This window comes from Boleophthalmus pectinirostris, unplaced genomic scaffold (assembly GCF_026225935.1).
Source record: "Boleophthalmus pectinirostris isolate CB_2022bp ecotype Guang Dong unplaced genomic scaffold, ASM2622593v1 HiC_scaffold_21, whole genome shotgun sequence".
In the NCBI taxonomy this organism is placed as follows: Eukaryota; Metazoa; Chordata; class Actinopteri; order Gobiiformes; family Gobiidae; genus Boleophthalmus; species Boleophthalmus pectinirostris.
The window spans coordinates 18,645,172-18,666,350 of NW_026571175.1; the positions used below are offsets into that span (position 1 = coordinate 18,645,172).

Sequence of the window (21,179 nt, forward strand, 5' to 3'; positions counted from 1 at the left end):
CGCACCCAGCGGATAGGCTACCCATCAGTGCGCACGCAGGAGCAGACTCTTCCTTCAAGCTGCTGCTGCTGTTTTAAAATATCCCATTTCAAACAGGAGCACAGGCGTCTCTCTCCCTAAGCTAAAGTCCCTCCTAAGAGATGGCTCATAATGTTTGATTGGACGTTGACCGAGAGCAGTGTTTGGGACAAATGAGCTTTAGTCCTTTATAACCTATAGGCTACACAGAATTAATGATGTCCATAGCCAGTCACTTTCATCTGCCCAATAAGATTTAAACAATGATGACATCAAGGATAGTTAGTAATTCAGAACCACAATAGTATTTGAATCTTTAGATGCAATTTAATTTGAAATGGGTCAGATCAGATGCATAACATAGATAGATAAACTATACGCATGCTCATGTCTGACTGAAGTTGAGGTTACATCGAAAAACAGCCAAGAAACAAGCCTAAATTAAAAAAATAAAAAAATAAAAAGAGAGAGAAAGTGAAATAAACACAATCTGTTTACAGCGCATGGAGTATCTCATGTACACTCAAATTTGTAGGCTATTGAGGTGTGGCTTCACTTCATTTCCCAGAGTCCCTTGCAAACTCCGTCAGCAAGGCGCGCCTGCACATGTGTTTTAGTGGTCATTACACGCCTCTGACGGTATTCAACATTTTTTGCATCATTGTGGAAGGGCTGGGGTAAATCTTTATGAAATAACAACCAGCAAATAACATTTTCTGTGTTTTCCTCAGGCTTACGGCTCAATAATGAAGACATCACTCGACGAAAGCGCATCCAACTTTCTTATTCAAGCGTCTCTGCTGTATAAAGATACGTGCCCAGAGCTCTCTCGACATTTACTGTAAGGCGTATATACTCCCTCTTATTATTCCTTACTTTACTACTAACATCCGTATTTGTGAAAGTTAGACATTTGCTTATTTTCCCATAAAGGTGTAGTTTGCGTATATGGCCGCTAGGTGGAGTGCATGCGCCAGTAATTATGGACCTAAAATTGTTATCCACTTACTTGAGTAAATCTTTTTCATATTTGTTCATATCGATTGTTCACAACCTATATTTTTTGGCCTGTGCTTTTGCGATTTAAAATACAGTCATTGATTGTTCAGTGTTATTGATGCTTTATTTGCTAATTAATGAGACCAGCTGCCTAAAAATATTTCATAATACTTTAAATCCAATGCTCACAGTTCTCCTGACTAAACGGCTCACCAGGATTCATTGATTTTTGCATAATAAGTGGAGTACATTAGGTTCTATAACTACAAGCCCATTCAATACAATAGATTTAATAATTCACCTCATGTAGTTCCTCTTGCTGCTTATCATTATTGTTTGGTCGTGTTTGTATTTTCAACAATAACAACTGTCTGTCCTTGAATGATTTTTAGGTCTAAATATGGCAACAGATACCTCTGTGTATTGGTGCATGCTTCTGCTCTTTCTATTTCACGAGTGAGTTGCTTAAGCACTCAAGCCAAATGTGCATTGGCTGGTGGTTGCCTCTTTCATTTGTATAAAGTATGGGCTGTGGGGTGACATTATTACCGGTTATGATTTCAACTTAACTTTGGCAGAAAATTTGGGGGATTTACTGGCTATTGCACCTAAGACAAAATAAAAAAGTAAGCGGGACTGTTTAAACAAAAATGAATAAGTACATTTTATTGAAGTGGAAACAAAACATTAGTTTTTAGTCAGTATATAATTTGTGTAATTGTAAATGGTTCAGTTTAATTGACTTGTATGTGATCATTTCATATTGAGTAACTAAATGGTAGTCTAGACCAGGGATGTCCAAACTATGGCTCAGGGGCCAAATGTGTCTCTCAGACCAATTTTTGTTGGCTCTCAGGTCTCTGGCTGAATTGGCCAAAATTACCTTATGCAGTCCTTTATTTTCCAAATTTAAAAAACTAATTTTACCACTGTAGCTTCAATAACATCACATTGCACTGTAATACAGAGTTACAATTCATGTCCCAAGTACAGTGACTCTGCAGTGCTGTTAAATGCATCTATCTGAATGACTCGCAGTCCCTCGCTGCATTGCCCAACGTACTCTGGCCCTCTGAAAAAAGTAGTAATCTAGACAAAGTTTACACTCACTGGCAATGACCAAGCTTGAACGAATGAGGAATTACACTGACTTCGAGTCATTATTTAAGAGAGACAAGTACTAAAAAAGCCAAGTCATTGGGCACAGACCACACAAACCTAATCTAATCTAAATGACTTATTTGTAAAGCAGTCATTTTACATGAAATTGAGTTATGAGGAAACTTTTAGTAATTTTTCCCTGCCAAAAATGTGTGTAATCTATAGAACAGTGTCATAAAACAGTAAAAAAGATGAACAGGTCGCATGGGATGTCTTCTTCTGGTGTCCTACACAGATCAGCCATGAACCAGAATAATACAAATATTGTTCTATACAAGTCTGTGTGCGTCGTCTCTGCTTGAAATTAGGTTCTATAACCAAGAGTGTAATTATTGTGAAGAATTCATTCTTTTGTAAAATGGTTCCTGAGCTCACATGTTTTTTTCCAAGTAATATAGTAATCAGTAATCAAATTACTTTTGAAATAAAATTCTAAGAGTAGTAATTACATTACTTTTTAGAAGGAGAAATCAGTAGTCACTAATAGTTTTGTATGTTTGTTTATAAAGTAATCTGACCATCACTGGTACTGGTAACCCAATTCATTTTAGTCATCATCTTATTCTCATATTAGATATGTTGTAATCTCATTGTTAATGTAATCTACATGATTATCTGTAAGTGATGTCTTGCACAGTCTGTACTCTTGTCCCTTGTTTGATTTGGGTTGTGTCCATATCCTTATCCATAATCTTTTTCCACATGTACCTGGGCCAGGAATGCTGTGGCTTAAACCATGAATGGAAAGACAAACATTGATTGAATTACAAAACCTCAGTTTTGGCTTATTTTACAGATGCGTGCATGACCTCACAGTTACATTCATGCATTGATCTGTTCACCATATTTCCTTTCTCAAATTGAGCATTTTTGTTTTTGGACCTTTTAACTTTAAACAACTCACCAACTATACAAATATTAGGGCAAGTCTCAGAACAAGAGGTCCTAACTCCTAACAGGGAGCCATGAGTCCAATTTTAAATAGTATCTTGCCAATTACGTTGATGTTAACAATAAAATAATGACGCCAATTTTTAATTGGGTAAGTGGAATTACCCAGTGCGTGTGCATGTGCGTCGGCTGTTGTGGTTCAGATTCTGCGTCAGTGAAGTGTTTGGTGGGTGTTTGCCATTCTCAGACTTACTACTGCATATCTCTTGAAAACTGTGACTGCCTCCTGCCACTGATCTCACCTTCTGTCTGCCTGATATTGACAGAGCTTCCCTGTTTGTTGTATTTGTTGTAATACAGGAAGCAATTAGGATGGCATTGTCACACAATGGTGCCAAACCCACTGTAATTTCTACACTTGAAAATGTTATATGATATAATGTTATTGTTGAAGCCACTGTGAGTCTGAACATTCATTGCTACTTCCTCATTTGTAGGGCTTTGGCTGTGTTATGTGTGGTCCAAGTGATTCATTATTTTATCTGCTGAGATCAACAGTGATAATCCAAATGAACTCTGGTTTATAACTGGAGAACTATGTGAAGAATGTAATTATGACCACATGGGACTCAAGATTCTGTGTCTCTCGGTCACTGGACTTCTATGGGGTATTAACTGCTAACACATAACATATTGATATCACCATGTTGCCATGTTTTGAAAATGCTTTATTTGTATAAAGAACATATTGACAGTATGCATCCTGCTAAACTACTGCACATCGCATCAAGCTGCTGTGTGTAGTTTTGTTCCATGTTTCTGTATTTTTATGGATAATTGTAATATGGGATTATGAGTGACGTAAACTTGTGAGTTGAGCATTGCACAGAATCTTAACGCTAACTGTAAGTAGGGTTCGAATAAGCCCCAGGAGACAGATGGATGACATCTCACACCTCTTCAGACAATTTTTTGATAAAGGAAGAGTTATAATGTGGAAGCATACCCCTTCTTTAATGTCCATTTCCATGAATGTGCAGCCAGCAAACTGCCAGAAAACCAAACCAAACCAGCAAACAAAGACTTTGATTATTCATACTTTATTCAAACTTACAAATGCACTTGTAGACTACAGTTAATACGTAAATCATGCAAAAAAATACTGTTCCAGATTTCGGCTGCATAAAAGATAATTGCAACATTCAAAGCTAGACAGGGAAGTGAGAATCAAAGAGCTATGACTGTTCTGACATAGTATCGGCAATATATTTGTAGCGGTAGTGTTAGAAAGAAGCAGACCTCTCTGGTTACTCACGTAGTTATAAAATGATCCTTTTTATAATTCTCAATAACCAAGAGAGATGGTGTGCCCCCTGCCCAGCCACAAAGAGTAATAAGGGACAAGTAAACTGAGAACAATGGTCATGCAAATATATAGCTTGGAACCCAACTGTAGTACAAGTCAATACAAACTTGAATGCATGTTGTTGATGTATTTACTAATATCACCATCCCAAGACTCTGTTTGCAGCACTAATGTTTGTCAGATCTGTTACTTTTCTTTTCCATTTATTATTTTGCTGAGAGTGAGCTAGACTTCCAGGCACCTGCTGGTCTCTTTCTGTCACCTCGGGGAGATAAGACCTTGCTATCCTGTGGAACAATCACTAAGCACTAAAACAGTGTGCACTCAACACTAAATAGGCCCATATAGAGTTTTTTATGATCTCAACCAGTTGTTTTATCTATTCTATAGACCCTTGTTCTACTTTAAAAACATGTCAGAAGTCTGTGCGCTGCCTGGTATCTTTAGGACCAATCATCGAAGCCGCACTGTGCTCTTAGATGGAAATGCAGGCTGAGTCTTGTAATAAGATTGGTGCATCTGAAGAGAAAACAGAGTCCTCCAAAGAAATTGTTAACACACACAGACTAAATCTAATTCATCTTATTCTTGAAAAATCATACCTTTGCCCAGATTTGAAAATGATCTAGAACGGCCTATGCACAATTGGAGTGAACGGTATCATTGTATTTGAACAGTAAATAGTTTTGTATGTGAAACTTTGTGGGAATGTTCAAGTTCCATGAGTCATTATCATTCTTCCACAAGAGTCAGTCTGTGCTGGCATCACACTGTTGTTGTTGCTGGTTTTGGTTTGTTCTTTGTGATGAGGCATCTTTACAATCTGACAGTTTAATCCAGTCCTTTATTAATAAATTTAGGCATGAGGGGAGTCAGACAGAGGTATGTAAGATGACAAATGCCAGCTGTATATTTCCTCTTGTCCTGGCTGTGTCCAATGTCACAGACAGTGCAGCGTTCCCATGTGATGACTGAAGGCTGAGAGAATCAACACAGTGCAGTGCCAGACGCCAGTGGGTCAGCTGCCCTCCCCAAATGTACTGCGTCTTATGTATGTCCCTTACCCTCACGTGCTTCTGCTTTGGGACTATGTTTCCCTTCAATTTTAGACCATAGCTAATTTTAGCAGGATTTAGCTGTGGCTTAGAGTGTGTGTGTCTCATTGTTAGCAGTTCAAAAGTGGAAACAGGGCTTGGAGAGATGCCTCATTTAGTTTGGGAAGGAATAATTAGCTTCCCTGCATGGATGTTTTCCACAGGTCCACACTGCTATAAATATACTGTAGGCTATTCGTTCTTGATGCACTTTAATATTTTATCTGCTAATAAAATGGCTAATAGTTTATTTTTTGTCTGTGTAGGCAAGGTCCAATAGAAGCTGATGGTAAGTTATAGGATATTTTCTGTATCATTCTCTATATCAGTCTTGCATTTGAAAATGCATTTTACATGCACCTTTCCACCAGATTGTCAAGGTTAATAAAACTCACTAAATCCTCAGTCCAGCTCATGGAGTGAGCCAGATGTCTGTAGCAAACTGTCTGGTGGGATCAAGCTCATAGATGTATTCATAAACACAGGAGCCTGACAGAACAATCTGTTATATTCACTCAAAAATGAATATAAACATAGATTTAATTTACTACTTAGCTGAACTATTTAATTTATTACTTTTTAAATTATTAATTATTGTTTATGATAAATAAAACTTGTATTGTACAAAGGATTACCACAATTTGTCTCATCTTCAGGCCCTTCAAAGAAGTCAAGCTTCCCTGCCTGTCCATTCTGTTATCAGTGGTTGATGCCAGACAACCACCGAGTGAGAGTGCGTCCCAAACAGCGGCCCTCGGCCCGAGTGCAGAGGGTCCTGCGCCGACAGGCTCAAGGAAAAGCTCTGAGTCTGGTGCAGAGAGATCTGCTGCAGCGCTTTTACAAGTCCTCCTCAGCCCTGGTGAGAAACGTCGCACTGATGATACACTGCACTGCACCATGTTGTCTTGGAACACAAACACCATTGTCTAGAACCACAGGGAGGATGAGCATCATCTATTTAAAAGGGCATAATGGTGGATATTTTCATGATTAGGGATAAATATTCTGAGCATTTTTATATCTATAAATAACCTGTAGATTTTTGTATTAACCATGTGACTACAGCATGACTGAGGCTTGTAGCATTATTCAAGCCTATAATTGTATAGTGTCCCTCAGAGAAGCCACTAAACTTACTCTCACTCTCAGAGCACTGATTCTGATTAAATCAGATACAAACATGCATTATTAAGTAATTAAAATGAGAAATACTTTATGCAATAGCAGTGCATGTATTGGACATTTAAGGCCCTCCAGTGGATTCCTGGAGTATGAGTCTGTCAATGTGAAACTTAATATTAGCCCAGTTAAACAGTCAGACTGACCAGCCATGAGAGGTGGACATTTTACCAGCATAGTTTAAAACCCCATCACACTATAATTTATTATTAACTTGACTATCCAGCCGCTGCCTCTGGATGTATTCTTTCCAGTTACTGCCATTTAGATAGATGAGTTTGTTTGTATTCATTTCATCGAGAGTGAGAGCTGCACTCATCAATACACCTTTTACAGTGGTGCCATTAAGCTCAATTCTGGAAGAGTAAATGTTTTTACTCATACTAGATCTACTCCTCTCCACATGCCTATACCAGACCTTATAGCCTGTCCTAATAGCTTCCATCAGAGTGTCAACAAACCCAAAGCAAAGTGTTGGTCAGTCGTCCCACTGTTGAGATGAGCCTATTTAGACAGACCAGTTGTATTAGGGTCATTTGGTGTGTGCATTAGAGAGTGGTGAAGAGGAGAGCTGTGGTGGAGCCTTTATGGCCATCTGACATCAGGCTAATGAAGAGCGACTCGAGTGGAAATGCTTTTGCCTCATTAAAATGTGTCAGGGGTCATTTAGCAGACAGGTATTTAGCATACAGCGATGAACCTGCTTTGGACTGTTTGTCTCTCAGAAGACGAGAGAGTATCTATGCGTATGACAACTCAGCTCAAAAGCAGATGAAAAAAATGGCGATTATTATACCTTTTATAATAAATATAAATATTTTTGTATAGCTATGTAGGGCATGCATTGTGTAACATTTATGGTGCAGGGTCCATCAAATGCTTTTCTCCGTGGAGATGTTAATGCTTTTTTAATGTATGATATAAAAAAAGGTGTAAACTTTTCTAATTACATGGAGACCAAACCAGGCCAAGTTACAGTCAGAATGTCTGTTTTCTAGATATTTTGCTATAAAACTACCGTATATGCTATTAAAAAAAATAAATAAATACATGTAATTTAATAATTGTAAGGTAGAGCTGTTTAATGGTATACTGTGAAACATTCCAGGCAGAGCAATGAATGACATATCCATAGAAACAAAAAAGTAATGGACCCCCAACCAAAAAGTTACATAGTGCACTTTTAACTCTAAATAAGTATCTTATGTGTCACTGAGTAGAAGGGTGTTTTGGCCTCAGCAGTGACGTTGCATGGCATTATTTTGGTCACTCACAGGAATGTGGATACTAGACAGTCACGTGACTTCCTCTTTGTAAACTGATACCCCCAAAGCTTTGCCCACTGAAATATTTTTAGCCTTGTTTTGATGGTTACTTCACTTTGCTTTATGTTAGCGGCTTAAGAGGCAATATATGAAGCTGTCTACTCTGTATGCACACGAGCACACACCTGCCCTCAGCACGGGGTGACAGAGAGCTGATAGTCCTAAGAGCGGTGAGATTGGTGAGAAAGACTTTTTCTCAGAACATACTGATTACAACAGCACAGGCAGAAGAGTCTAAAACAAAGGTTTTCTCTGTTCTGTAGTCTACAGTCTTGAGTTTGAATGTTTTTTTGTGCGATAAAGACATTTTCTTTGTTTTAGTAACCCAATTCAAATTGAAAAATTTGATTGATCAATATAAGAACATTTGTAGCCCTGCTGGTTAGCGTCTCTGCTTTATTTAAGTTTATTTAGTAAGAAGAAAACATCTTTTAATACATTGTATACAATGCACATGATTTACTGTCTGTAGCATCACACATTCAAATACTTCTCTTTTAACTTGAAGCATTCAGGCTTGTGAGCCTTTGACTCTGGAAGAAAATGAATAATGGCAAGTGTAGGGACAGAGCAGAGACCTTAAATGGAGTGTGTCCTTGTTCAGTTCGTATTTAGATTTCCCAGCAGGCCTAGATTTGTTTGAATAATTTCAGCTGGAATATTTTTTTTCTGACTAATGGTGTCTATTCTTTGTTCGTAATTGACTTTTAACCTCAGTGACCAACATGCATCTCCTGGTACTTGTTTTCTGGCACTTAAATTATCATGTCATCACCAAGACATCACTTTTTCATCTTTAACTGTAGTCTAAAAAGTACTTGCATAAACAGTTTCGACAAAATTTGCTGAATACACAATCTTTGAAGACTGATAAAAACAGTAACACTATTTATAATATGGTGCCAATTAACCATATTATTTTAATTATAGAGGGACTAAGCACATATTAAATGTTGTAAGACAATGGCAGTAATGCAATGTATGGTGCCATAATTTGCATCTTATTCATGCTTAGTGTTATTCTACATTTCGAACCATTAGTCAGCAATGCAAAGGATGCTTTACAGTACTTTGACACCCAAATGCTAGCCAAATAAGAGATGTGACGATGACACTGGAGAAAGAACATGTAAAGTACATAGAACAGTATCAGCAGCCAGTACCAGCCTTGAGTTTCTTCAAGCACAACTTGACACTTGAAGACTTATTCTTACAAAGTTATACTTAAAAGGCATCAGCATTCACCAAAGTGTAGGGTTGACTTACACTGTTGTAGTTGACTTATACTGTTGCACTGGGAAAAGCTGTAAAAATTATTAGGATAAATTAAAATTATTGTTCAGTCTCTCCCAAAACTCCAGATAACGATTATTTGTTTTGCTCTACTCTATATAAATAATTTGATTCTCAACTAATAAAAAAAAACTGGTCAACTAAGACACAATTGACAGATTAACTGATCCAGTGACAAATGAACTACCAAAGTGTCTAATTTTGTTTTATTCATTATTGGTTTACATTTTATTATGAGTACACTCTGCCCACTAAACAAAATAAAAAAACACTTTGCATTGTATTTACATTATTTCAGAAAACTGAGTATAGGAGAGAGGATGCTCCTCACGTTCCATTGTTATCTCTCTCACGAGGGCATAAGCCACATAGAAGGAACCTCATACCTATGGGAGCATGCCATACTCTTGTATCACTCTTAATTCTTTTTTCTAAATTTGGAACTTAAATTTCCTTGCCTAAATTTAACATTAAAGTCTGGATTTTGTCACTGTTAGCCTCACTCACCACTTGTCTGTCAGCAGCTGCTTAATGGACGACAGATCAGTTTCAGATGTGAGTCCTGCTGTCGCTTATCTCTGATCCTCACCACTCCAACAAAAGATCTGTCACTAAGCAGGTTTCACAGGCTGAACTTCAAAAACCCAAAGGAACACTTCCAGGGTTCACAATGTCAGGTGGCGGTGGAATCAAGTATTTTACACTTTTGAGAAGGAGTCTGAATATAGAGGATTACTTTAGAGGTGCACAGTGTAAAATTTGTGGTGGTGGGGTCCACAACCTGCTTGTTATGGAATTGTTATTGCTGTGCATGGTATGTTCCATGCAATGGCATTGAGCTTGCCTAACATTTATTATGTATGTGTTTTTTTTTCTTCATTTTTTACCACAAAAATGTCTTCAAAGACTGCATTCTTAAAGTGAGCAGGATCGCCTTTTTAGTCTATAAATGCCTTCCTTTTACAGTACAGTACATGTTGTGAAGACCTGAAGCTGACCTTTTTCCACTGCCCACTGAGAGACAGACAGACAGATTTATTACATTTATCCCCAATAGGTTGAGTAGCCTGTTGTGCTAGTATCAGGTTCCTTTGTGTTCTTGCCAGGCTTTTGTTCCTACTAGACATTGTTGTACTCTTACTATACAAGGCCATGTTTAGAGGAAAGTTTATGCCTGTTATTGATCCACAAACTGCCCCTCTACTTTATGGTGAAGTATTGACGTGGTCTCAAATTACTGTCCCCCCAAGCATCAACATACATATGCCTTTGTCTGAGTGGACACTCTCTCTCATCACAGTTGAAAATCCCATCACGCAGTCTAAATATGCAACTTATAAACTGTTGTGGAGGATTAAACTTGTTGGAAGCTTCTAAATTCTTTCACTCGTCTCTCTCCCTTCTGGTGGTAGGTGGTATCAAACTGCCAAGGTCGGGTTAATCAGCTTCGCTGACCTCTGGCAGCCCTTAGTGTGATGCAGGATACGGGGGTATTTATGGAGCTCAGGCTAATAATAGAAAGAGAGGTCCATCTGCTGAATTGATTTATGTGGCGCTGTGTTCAACCATGGATTTATGCCATGCTTTTTTGCAAATTTATATGAAAATAAAAAAGTATTCTTACCTCAGAAACTGTAGTATTTATGAAGTTTTAAGTAAAAAGAAACATCATCTTTTTATGCAGAGAATAAATATTTTTAATAATCAGAGTTCAATTGTAAAGGCCTCTGGTGACCACATTTTTTCCTTTTGCAGGACGTGTTAAATTTGGGCAATGGGCATCTTAACCCTCTAATTTAATCCCAAATTAAACTCCACTATGATATTGTTGCATCACTTGTATCCACTTTACACTTTACAATGGGAGTCTTGCTCACTAAAAATAGATGATGGTTTTATTATTGCATAGCAGCTTTTATGATTCTGCCTCAGTAGCAGGTGCTGACACATTACTATTCCTTTCCTGTCAATGACTACTACAGCGAACTATGCACATGTGCAGGTTAAGTACATCTTTAATTGCAGGTTGAGCACATCTTTAACTGCAGGTTGAGCTAAGACATTATTTATGTGTTGCAGTTTGGAGATCAAGGTAGAATTTTACAGCTTATTTATTGAATTCTAAGTGCACAGTTTGTGGCTTTTTCTGCAGTAGTAGTTATGCTTTGGTCTTAAATTGCCAGTTGTAGTTGGCCCTAATATTCCTGCAGCTGTTTAGAGGTGGCTGATTATCCAAAAGCCTGAGCCCTCTTTAGCCATATGTCTTTTTGGCCCATGCTTAGGCCTGTCTGCTACCAGGATCAGGACCAGGATGAGAAATCAAATCTACCAGGGGCACTGGCTCACATGTGCATTCACTACATTTCTGGGCACAAGTGTCAATTAAACAAATGCATGTGATGAATTAAATGTACTATAGTTTATTTCTCACAACTAAACAAACATTTATCTACTGCCAGGATTAATCAGAGAGGTCATTATTTGTGAACATCTCTAGACTCGTCGTTTCTTAGAAGATAGAAGGTTGTTTTTTTCCTATTTAAAATAAGAGAAGTAAAGTTATCAATGTGCTCAGTTGAGCAGTCACGATTTTATTCAGGTGATCATTATGTTAATGTACAAAGTATATTGGGGGAAGTGTTTTTAATGTGCGTACACCGATGCATTCTTTTCTTCCTTTATTCATCTGTAGAATTCCCAGAATGCATGAGTACCATTATCTGATTCATTTGTCATGGCACTGTGAACTCATTAGCATAGTGCTATGTGCTTGGGGACCAGTTGTTGGATGAATACAACTGATCCTCTTCTGGAGCACCACAAATACACCAGTGGTACCTGGAAGTGCCATCAGTGTTTCATCACGTGTTGTTTAATGTTTATCCCACTTTTTGAAAAAGAGGAAATTGGATGAATTATACCTTAATAGTAAGTTTCCCTTTTGTGGACCTTTAGGCTTAGGGTTACCTTTTGAGTTTTAACTGTAAATTGTTTATCTTGTTGAGATTTTAAAAGATGGAATTTAGCTTTTATTTATTTAACTTTTTTTTTTATATGTAACTAACTATACTTTGTCTTATCTGCATAGATGTATTTTTCAGCTACTTGTTTAAACAATCCCAGCATCATACAGATGATTCACATCAGCACTATGCTGGCTGCCCCTGAGATTGTTTGGCCTCTTTTTCTCTCTGAATTGGTCTGTCTTGTTGTTGCCACACCCCTCAGTCCTCATGGGCGGGTCAGTAGTTCTGTATAAAGCCAAGCATGCAGGCTTCAACACTAAACATTTGACACAGCATCCCACAGAGACATCCCTGGTCTTCCTTGGTCCATTGAAACCTTAACAGAGACACCTGTCACTAACTGAAATGGCTACTTTCGTGTCGGTGAGTTTTCCATCACTTCAGCATTCAGGACTGTCAACAACTTTTGCTACAAGTTACAGATTCTGCTCTGGAGGTCTCCTGCTCAAGCTTGTCTGACTCTAGTTGGAACTGAGTTATTGAGTTTGGAAGTAAAATACAGGAATGTAATTAACTTGAGGTTTTTTGAAGCATCACCAAGATTTGTTTAAGCAATTAACAATTAATTAATACAGTGTTGCTGCTTGGAAAGTTTGACAATTTAGTTTGAGATGGTCTTTAGTAAAGTAGCAATTTGGATGACTCATTGTAGCTGCATAGAAAATGTTGGTAGACTATAATTAGCTTGGGACAGCTAATTGTGCGTTGGGTATTGATCGTTTAGTGTTTCTTTCATAACACCCTCTGTTGTGTCCGTGTGAAACAAATCTAGTGGGCTGATAGAATGGGATGTTTTGACTTAATCTATTAACAAATATATTTTAGATTATGTTGTACAAATAAAAGTGTCCTGTAGAAATGTCCATGAAGTTGCTCACAGTGAATCACAATCTTGGTCTCTACAGTGGCTTAGCTGTTTGTTGTTTACCAGTCATTATTATTTTACTATTTTTATCTAATGATTAAATGTTCTTAGATTTACATTGTTGTTTTGAGCAACAGTGTGTTTGGGCCTAGAGGCTGGCCTGCGTCATTAGGTTCTTTTGGGAATTCTCACTTTACCCTCTCTGTGTCATGATTTCTTTTTTTTTAATGTTGGTTTAGTTTGTCACTTGCTCAGGATGAGGTCAGAATACTCATATGTCTGAAAGTAATATTCTCAGGAGTGGTCTGTTTTGATGCACATGTTTATTCAAAACTTGAATGATTACTGAATCCCCCTTATTTTTCACAGATGGCTACTTGCCACACATGCAATAGGACATCTAGACACAAAGGAATGGGCAGAGAGTTTATAATGACTCTGTCCAGAACTCACAGCATACCAGGAGGCAGTGGAAAGCACAAGACACCCCAGTCAGGGAGCAGATCTAGCACATCCACCCCCAAGACCGGGGCAAAAGATAAAACGCCTGTGCACACTCCTCGGTAAGTGGAATTATGCATCTGCCACTATTTATATAGAATCGCATTCTTAAGATGTCACACGTAATTTGTATATGTGTATCTTTTTTTAGCATGCAATATACGTGCTGGAATTCATGTTTGCCAGATCATATATTGGACATCACAATATTAATATTATGTTTCTGTCAACCAACAAAATATTGAGTTACTGTACCTAACCTTCCTGCTGTCTTTCGTTTCTAGAACCTCCATCTCATCTACCCCTTCAGGCTCAGGATCAACTTCCTCTAAATCTCCAGCTGCAAAGGGCAAAAACTGGGTTGTGCAACGTCTGAGCAAAATACTCCTGCGAGAAGACAACCAGGGCAAAAAGAAGGGCGGGTTGAAAGATTTCCTCTCCTCTCTTTGAATCTATTTTAACATTATTTGTAAAACATGTTTGGGGTGGAAGGTAAATTGTTTTGCTCATATGGCAAAAGTGAACGTATCATACGTTTCCTAGCCAATCTTGGAGTTATTTGCCAAGCTCTGAGTGCTGCCCCAGGATCTTCTCTCTTCAGTGTGCTATTGCAGTTCAATTACAACTTCTGTTGTAATGTCTATTATGGCAGGGCTGTCCAAACTATGGCCCTGGACCCAAATGCAGCCCTCAGACCAATTTGTTTTGTCCCTCAGGCCTTCTGCCGAATTGGCCCAAAAAATAATAAACAGTACTTTTATTGCTCATTTACCAGGTATCGTGACACATTCAAAGCATTGTTAAATGCTCCCATTTTAAAGACTCACTGTACTGAACATCAGCCCTCTGCTGTGACTATAGTAGTGAAAAGAGTTTAAACTCCCCTGAATTAAAGGGTCAATGTTTTGTTTTGTTTTTTTCTGTTACTGGGTTTACAGAAGAGTTACTTTAACAAATGACTTAAATCCCACAGAGCACTGTGATATTTGTCACTGTTTACACAAATATTGTTTCAGGATGATTAGATTTACCAATTATCTGGTAAATGTTTATATTTTGGGTTTCTTGGGCATTTTGTCAATAAATGCATACAAATTTGTTGTAAACTTTGCAATTGTGTTACAAAAATATTTACAGTTTACATATACCTGACTTTTCTGTACATGTACAGAAAACATGTAAATACAGTATATCCACTGTTATTATTTTTTTATTATATTTTTTATTTTTTATGTTTTTGTTAACAGTTGTGATTTGTATGTAATCTACTGTATTTGTACCAACATACCTGCTTTTCTGTATTTGAAGTTTGAAGTACACAGTGTTTGTATCATGGATCTATGATCAAATTGGTTTGCGTCCTAAAATGACCTACCTCTCACACTTATTTTATGTCGATAAAATAAACAAATACATTTTTCTTATCTGTCTGTGTTTTACTACTGTGTAATGTATAATAAAAAATTACAGAACGTAAAAGATATATATATATATATATAGATAGATAGATAGATAGATAGATAGATAGATAGAGGATATAGAGGATATGAATATAAATATTAATATAAATAATGTTATAAAATTTTAAATATTTCAGCCGTGCTCTGTGCGTGATACTCCTCGAGACCTGCAGGTGTCGCTGGACTTTCACTTTACCAGCACGTCCCCACAGGAAGTGTAGCCTCAGTGAAGCTAGCCTAGCAGCGAAATAGCACAGCAGTATTCAGGGGATTTAAACTGCTTTATTTTTAATCACCGAAAGCTTCTGACAAAATATTTGATTGCACATACCACAGAAATGTCTGACAGAAAACGAACAAGGGACAAAGATGACAGAAGAGACAATAAAAAACACAAAACATCAAAGGAGGATTTGGAACTACTACAGATGCAAACGAAAAAACTTACTCAAGAGGTCCAAAAGCTGAAACATGTGGAGACATTGTGAGTAGTTCATTCATTTAATTTGATTACTTGATGAATTTGCCCTGTAATAAAACTTTTACTTGATAAACAACCTATTTGTATTCAGTTATGAAAAGCCACCACCAGGATACATCAAGGTAGTGTTATTGTTGAGTCTTGTTAGTTGATCATGTGTGGTCGTGCGGTGACAGAGGTGTTGTCGTAGGAGCATGAAGAGAAGCCAGAGGACTGTATTCCCGCAGAGCCTGGAAATGAAGACGCCAGACAATTTCTGGCTCACGCTCCCACTAAAGGCCTGTGGATGCCGCTGGGGAAAGAGGTCAAAGTGATGCAGTGTAAGTGACACCTCATGGGGCCTATCCCCACAGTGCAAGATATGATACAAGACCTCATATAATTTCAACCGTATTATTCAGTTGCATTACTCCCATTTAATCTCAATTTTATATTCACATATACTATTTTCCTCAAATTACAGAGAGAGATTGCGAAGACATCAATATTTTATAGTCGTAAGATACTGTTTTCCTTAGAGGTGCACTACATAAAATTTAGTGGAGGGTCTGCCACCTGCTTATCTCCATAGAATGATTATTTATGTATTTACTGCTTTGTCTATTATGTTCCACAGTATAGATTAAACGCAGGGTGGGTAATTTTTTTTTCTTCCATGAGGCCACAAAAAAAAATCTTGTGGAGGGCCAGGCCAAAATGCTTAAATCAATTCTGCATAATATGAATTGTATTTCTTTATAAAAAGCAGTCAATACCATTGTTTTGACAAGCTGGTATGAGTATATGTGATGACTAATGAAAAAGTGAGGTTGCCTTCCAAAAACACCTAAAATAAAAGCAATGCAGCTTTAGTCCAGGCATGAGGTAAAATTATAAAATATGTTTATTTTGTAATTCAGAATTAACTTAAAGGGCCGTATGTGGCTAAGGAGCTGTACAATGTCCAGGTCTGGATTAAATCCATCTATCACAAGGGAGACAAGCAGGTTTACAGCACTACACTACATTACAATTCAGATCTGTGGAGAGTCACCCCTATTCAATTATTGTATTTTTGAGCAATAGAAACACCCGTGATAAATAAATGTTAAATGAAATCTCTGATTCCATACTATGGAACATTCCAGAAAAAACAATAACAGCTCTATGGAGACAAGCAGGTGACAGATCCTCCGCCAGAAAAGTTGCACAGTGTACCTTTAAGTTACAGAGAGAGATTGCAAACATGTCAATACTTTACAGTTACTCCCCAAATGTCTTCTCTGTCAGTGTAATAGAAAAAATTAACATACTACTCTTGAAACTCTTGAGCAGTGTTCTGAGAGTGTTAGTAAGCCTGTATTTACATTGTCTCATGAAACCTGAAACAAATGTAAATAAACAGTTTTAAATTACAGTCAGTTTTGCTAGGTTCTTATTTATACCCAATCATGTCTTTCTCATACAGGCTGGAGATGCAAGCGTTATGGCCACAGAACAGGTGACAGAGAGTGCCCTTTTTTCATCAAAGGCAATCAGAAACTAGAACAGTTTAGAGTGGTGAGTATTGTATGTGACTATTGTATGTGCCTTTACTAGTTATTTTTAGAAAAAAAAATATTGATGACATGCAGTGAAATTCTACTGGTATTGAGATATTTGTGCCAGTACCTAATGCACTAATAGATGTTAGTGTATGTATTGGAGCCTGATTACTTTGTAACTGAAATATTAGATGTAGAAAAAGAGTGTAATACAAGCTAGTTTGTTGTAATTAGTGGCTATTGTATGTTTTTGTGTGTTTAAGGCTCACGAGGATCCTATGTATGATCTGATAAGGGAAAACCAAAGGAATGAAAAAGAAACCAGGTTTGTTTCCCTTTATAATTGTCTAGTCTCTGTTCGGTTATTTCAGCCCTTCTGGGCTTTTAATTTAGCTAAATGCCAGTCTGACATTTAAGATAAACAAGATAAAAGAACAAAGGGAGACCAGGCAGAGTTGGGTCTCACACAGGTTCTCTTTTTCCATAGGTGAGTAGCACAATCTCTCCTGACCTGGAAATTCTGTGATGGCTGTTTTCACTTACTCATAGCACACCATGACGTTTCATTGTTTTTTGTGTATTCTTGCATACAGAATAAATACATGGAGCAGTGGAGCACACATTCACACAAGTACTGTGTTTTTGCAAGAATTACTAAAAAGGTTACTCAAAGGCCACCAGCTCTTTGAAGTCTGCATGGTTCAGTGTCATGTTGATATTGGTCACAAGTCTGTTAGTTAACCTCACATTCATAATTGTAAACAGTGTTTTTGTATCATTATTATCATCATTGTCTAGTATAAGTATAGACTTAGACTTAGTATAAAACTAAGCACAGCCTTACCTAGAAGGATATTACCATCTAGTATCCAAAAATCTGCAGTATTTTTTATTACAAGTTTATATAACTTCTCCGATCTGTTCAGAGAGGGGCTTATTGTGAGAGCCACTTGACCTTGTTGCCAGCAGAGCCACCCAAAGTGTACATCACCTCTTGCTACTCTCCTACTTGAGATTAATATCTTTCTCCCTTTGCTCTTTTTAGGATTCAGCAGCTTCAGCAGCTGCTCCAGGACACCACCTCCTCATCATCATCTGAATCAGAGAGCTCCTCCTCCTCAGACAAACGGCGCAGCAAGAAGAAAAAGAAGAAGAAAGATAAGAAGAAGAAGGACAAGAAGAAACGTAAAAGGAAGCGGAAACACAAGTCGTGCAAATCCAGTGACAGTTCTCATTCAGACTAACACTTTGAGGCTTGTGTGCTCTGTTGTAAATGTATCTCAGTAACATAAGTTAATGATACATTGGGAAACAATTATGTTATGCATTGTGCACTAGACAGTAGTGTACCTAGGAAACCTCTTGTCACGTAAATCTGCCCTGCATTGTTGAGATCCATCTATTCGTACAATTAAGGTGCATTTAAGACTTTGAGGAAATGGAGTATGCACACTTGTCTTTGTGCACATCCATGTCTTAAAGCAGCGGTGTCAAACTCATTTTGGTCCGGGGGCCGTATCCAACCTACTTTGATCCCAAAGGGGCCGGATCAGAAAACTCATGTCATATAAACCCCAAAAATAACAATAAGTTCAAATATTTGTGCAGAGAAAGTCAAATCTATTACAGAAATATTTTTTAATTGATGAACTCTTTCTTTTACAAAATATTATAATATTATGAACAACCTGAAACTTTAAGGAAAATCCAATTTCAACACAATGTTTTAACTTTAACTTGTATGCAAATAGGAATAAGTCGATTTTTCTTGGAAAATTCTGCACTCTGTGTCTGCTTTTCTCATTTTTGACATTTTGCTGATAAGGGTGTTACAGTCAACAGTCAAAACGATCGTCCTTTAAGAGCATTTGGAAAGACACAAGTCTTCATTTGTGCTGCTCTGGTGGGAGGGGCCACGCACAGAGACGCTGGAGACGCCACTATGCTCAGCACCGCAGAAAATTACCAATATTTTAATAGAAAATATAATAAAAATATTTTAGTAGAAAATCAGCCAAGGGCCAGATTAAAGGTCTTGGAGGGCCGGATCTGGCCCCCGGGCTGTATGTTTGACACCTGTGTCTTAAAGCTTCATCGGTAATATGTGTTAACAGACTCTTTTGATGTAGAAGATTGTTTTACCAGGGTCTTAAAAGCTACAAGTGCATGCTACCGTCCCTATTTGAAGGAGAGAGAAACCCTATTGGGTTGGGGTACAATTAAATATGTTTTCCACCGCTCTGAATGTTTGGGTGCTTGTGAGAAGAGGAAAGAATGTAAGTAATTGTGTTTTTTTATTTTCCACGGAATAAAATGTATTTCATATTTCAAACCAAGTGTTTTTGTGATAAATAAGTTTTACCCTTTAGCCTCGTATGACCATATAAAGTTATTTGGTGAAAATCTTTTAATAATGTCATTCTACTGACATCACTGAAGCACTGTTTGCAAAAAACTTAAGTCTAGCCTGATTCTTTAAATATATACTTTCTCCTTCTCTGTTTAAGATGCAAAATTAAAGTATAAATCCTTGTACAAAAGAGCACCCCCTCCTTTAATGACTCTTATTAAGACACAATTATGGTAGACCTACAGGGACCAGGCAAACGAGATTTCCATTTAGATTTGCTTCTTATGGATTAAGAGGTGGTAAAATGCTTTGGGGAGTGAGAAATCGCAGATCCATCAAGATTGATAAATTATACTGCATTTAGCACTTTTAAGTGGAGAATTTATTTAGACTGTTAAAGCAAACATTTACAAATCTTTATTTCTTATATTATAAAGAAGACCAAAGAATTATGTTTGATATTGACTTTTTGGTCTTCTTTGTTGAAGTGGTAATGAATCTCCCAGATGAAGACCAGCCACAGAAGGAGCACGGGGGAGTTGGTGCCATAAACACAGAAACTAGTCAGTGGAGAATCTAATTGAATTACTCTTTTCTTCTTATAGGCACCACCAGGTGGAAGTATGGAGAGGGGAAAAAGAGAAAACATTTGCAGGTGAAAGTTAGGTGTATATGTAAAATGTATATTTGCTTTTGGGGAACAGCCTTTATTCATTTATCAAATACAGCTGATGCATTCATCCAGACACTTGGGGCCTTAGGCAGTTGCAGAAGGATACAGAAGGGCACTCATTGATTCGATATATATGAGCAGTTTGTGTCTTCAGTTCAATGTCATCAATATGTGTTTTTTTATGGTGGGATTAATGGGCAGAAACTGTACCCCAGGATTTAACCCTGAAACACAACTATACACTTTATACTGAAATGTCTGTTTCTGAAGATATGAAATTAACCTCCAGATGTTCAATAGTAACAGAACGTACAGACACCTTAAATAAGACAAAATTAAATAGATGTTTGTTTACAATAAAACTACATGAGCGATCTTGATACATTTAGTTCTACGGTATTGCTTTTGAACTTTGAACTTGCTCCTTTGTTGTTTCAAAAAAATGGATTGCATCCTTTATGAGCTTTTAATGAATTCACAGATGTAAATTTTACCCTCATTATATGAAAAAACTGAACAGTGCATGCCTTTGATTTCTTTATTTTATGCATTTCCTCTTATCTGGAACCTAGAACCAAATGAATATTCTTAAATGACGGACTGAAACCTAAATGTCCTTCACAACTGAGTAAATTATTTTCTGTCTTTTTTGCAATCCATCTGTGGAGCCATATAAAGAAATTTGGCTGAGTGGGCAGGCTGTTGTGTAAATAGGCAGCTCTTGGTGATACACACAGAGAGAGTGAGAGATGGATTTGAGCTTGTGTGTGAGACCAGATTATTTCAGAAGGATGGACGGATGGGGTTCCTGTATTAATCCTCCTCCTGCTGCTCCTGCTGTGTGGAGACAAGGATGAGCCACGGGACTGTCTGTATCATATCAACATGTTCTTTCACTGCTGCACAGTGTTGGTACACTATACAGACTGATTTTCACTCTGTATATTAGAATATTAGAAAGATTTGTCATAGTC

The 21,179-nt window shown here is 37.5% G+C and overlaps 2 protein-coding genes across 2 annotated transcripts; both read left to right on the top strand.

Moving 5' to 3' along the window:
• The first annotated feature begins 613 nt into the window (after window positions 1-613).
• cunh18orf21 (chromosome unknown C18orf21 homolog) lies at window positions 614-15,142 on the top strand. The gene is made up of 6 exons (XM_020932582.2): window positions 614-657; window positions 750-859; window positions 5,796-5,818; window positions 6,186-6,388; window positions 13,587-13,780; window positions 14,003-15,142. The coding sequence occupies exons 1-6, from the start codon at window positions 625-627 to the stop codon at window positions 14,166-14,168; spliced, it is 729 nt and encodes a 242-aa protein (XP_020788241.2). The 5' UTR covers window positions 614-624; the 3' UTR covers window positions 14,169-15,142.
• Window positions 15,143-15,394: 252 nt separating this feature from the next.
• rp9 (RP9 pre-mRNA splicing factor) lies at window positions 15,395-19,514 on the top strand. The gene is made up of 6 exons (XM_020932792.2): window positions 15,395-15,662; window positions 15,751-15,781; window positions 15,850-15,979; window positions 17,107-17,198; window positions 17,446-17,507; window positions 18,228-19,514. Exons 1-6 carry the CDS (start codon window positions 15,517-15,519, stop codon window positions 18,424-18,426), a joined length of 660 nt encoding a protein of 219 aa, XP_020788451.1. The 5' UTR covers window positions 15,395-15,516; the 3' UTR covers window positions 18,427-19,514.
• The last annotated feature ends 1,665 nt before the right edge of the window (window positions 19,515-21,179 follow it).

Bases quoted from the DNA above. Each gene is read 5' to 3' on its own strand.
- cunh18orf21 (XM_020932582.2), top strand. From the start codon at position 625: ATGTGTTTTAGTGGTCATTACACGCCTCTGACG. The intron at 658-749 runs GTATTCAACATT...TGTTTTCCTCAG, and splicing joins GTCATTACACGCCTCTGACG to GCTTACGGCTCAATAATGAA. The intron at 860-5,795 runs GTAAGGCGTATA...TTGTCTGTGTAG, and splicing joins GAGCTCTCTCGACATTTACT to GCAAGGTCCAATAGAAGCTG.
- rp9 (XM_020932792.2), top strand. From the start codon at position 15,517: ATGTCTGACAGAAAACGAACAAGGGACAAAGATGACAGAAGAGACAAT. The intron at 15,782-15,849 runs GTAGTGTTATTG...GTGTTGTCGTAG, and splicing joins CACCACCAGGATACATCAAG to GAGCATGAAGAGAAGCCAGA. The intron at 15,980-17,106 runs GTAAGTGACACC...TTTCTCATACAG, and splicing joins AGAGGTCAAAGTGATGCAGT to GCTGGAGATGCAAGCGTTAT.